Source organism: Pteropus vampyrus, unplaced genomic scaffold (assembly GCF_000151845.1).
Source record: "Pteropus vampyrus isolate Shadow unplaced genomic scaffold, Pvam_2.0 Scaffold23791, whole genome shotgun sequence".
Lineage (NCBI taxonomy): Eukaryota > Metazoa > Chordata > Mammalia > Chiroptera > Pteropodidae > Pteropus > Pteropus vampyrus.
The window spans coordinates 796-1882 of NW_011912572.1; the positions used below are offsets into that span (position 1 = coordinate 796).

General features: G+C 40.0%; 1 protein-coding gene across 1 annotated transcript; it reads right to left on the reverse strand.

The window, feature by feature from the left end:
• Positions 1–471: 471 nt before the first annotated feature.
• LOC105311071 (olfactory receptor 18-like) lies at positions 472–1083 on the reverse strand (the record flags this gene model as incomplete). The annotated part of the gene is made up of 1 exon (XM_011387108.1): positions 472–1083. A coding segment is annotated over one exon (612 nt), but the record flags the coding sequence as incomplete, so codon positions are not given.
• Positions 1084–1087: the final 4 nt, after the last annotated feature.

Here is a 1087-nt window from a genome sequence, read left to right on the forward strand (position 1 = left end):
GAAGAATTTTAAAGCTCATCAGGTGCTTCAAGTAGGAAGCACAGATTGAGAACCAGTGACACACATTCTCTCACACAATCTAAATTTGAACAAAGCCAAAGTTTTATGGAAAATAGACTACAATGGTGAACATGGTTGGGAATCATATATAGCTATGTATTCAAAAGATAGTTGTCAATTTCTACAGGATGCCTGAGTCATAGGTGACAAAAACATAATATTCCACTTGTAATTAAACTCAATTGTTCAGTGATTTTGACATACATAGGATGACAGAATAATCTCTTAATTCCATCAAAGATGAGCCAAAACAAGCAAATTTCAGATATAATAGATCAAAAGGAATGAAAACCATGAGATAGAAAACTTGTATGCCAAAAGAGGCATCTTTACCAATTGCAGATGTTTGGTTTTGTAGTAATTTCTAATCCATAGACCAAAAAATGGGGGTTGGGGGACGGAGTATTGAAACTATGCTGTTCTGTTGAGGAGAATCTGCAAGGCTCTCTTGATGTCCCTGTTCCTCAGACTGTAGATGAAGGGGTTCAGCATGGGGGTGACTGTCGTATACACCACTGAGGCCACTGGACCTCCCTTGGAAGAATGTAAAACAGTCGAATTAAGGTACACTCCAAGGCCTGTTCCATAAAATAAGCAGACAACTGACAGGTGAGAACCACAGGTGACGAAGGCTTTATACTTCCCACCTGATGATGGGACTCTCAGAATGGAGGAAACAATTTTGTAGTAAGAGAAAACGATCCCTGAGAGTGGAACTCCACCAAAGATTGCACCGGAAATATAGATTAATATGTTATTGTTGGAGGTATCATTACAGGCCACCTTGAAGAGTTGAGGAGGGTCACAGAAGAAATGAGGAATTTCCACATTTGTGCAAAAAGAAAATTGTGACATCAACAAGCAGTTCAGTTCAGAGTAGAAAAGGCTGATCAAAAAGTACACTAGAACCAGCAGGCTGCAGTGGCAGGGGTTCATGATGACCAGGTAGTGCAGAGGGTAACAAATAGCTACAAACCGGTCATAGGCCATCACAGTTAGAAGTATACTGTCCAGACATCCAAAAAGA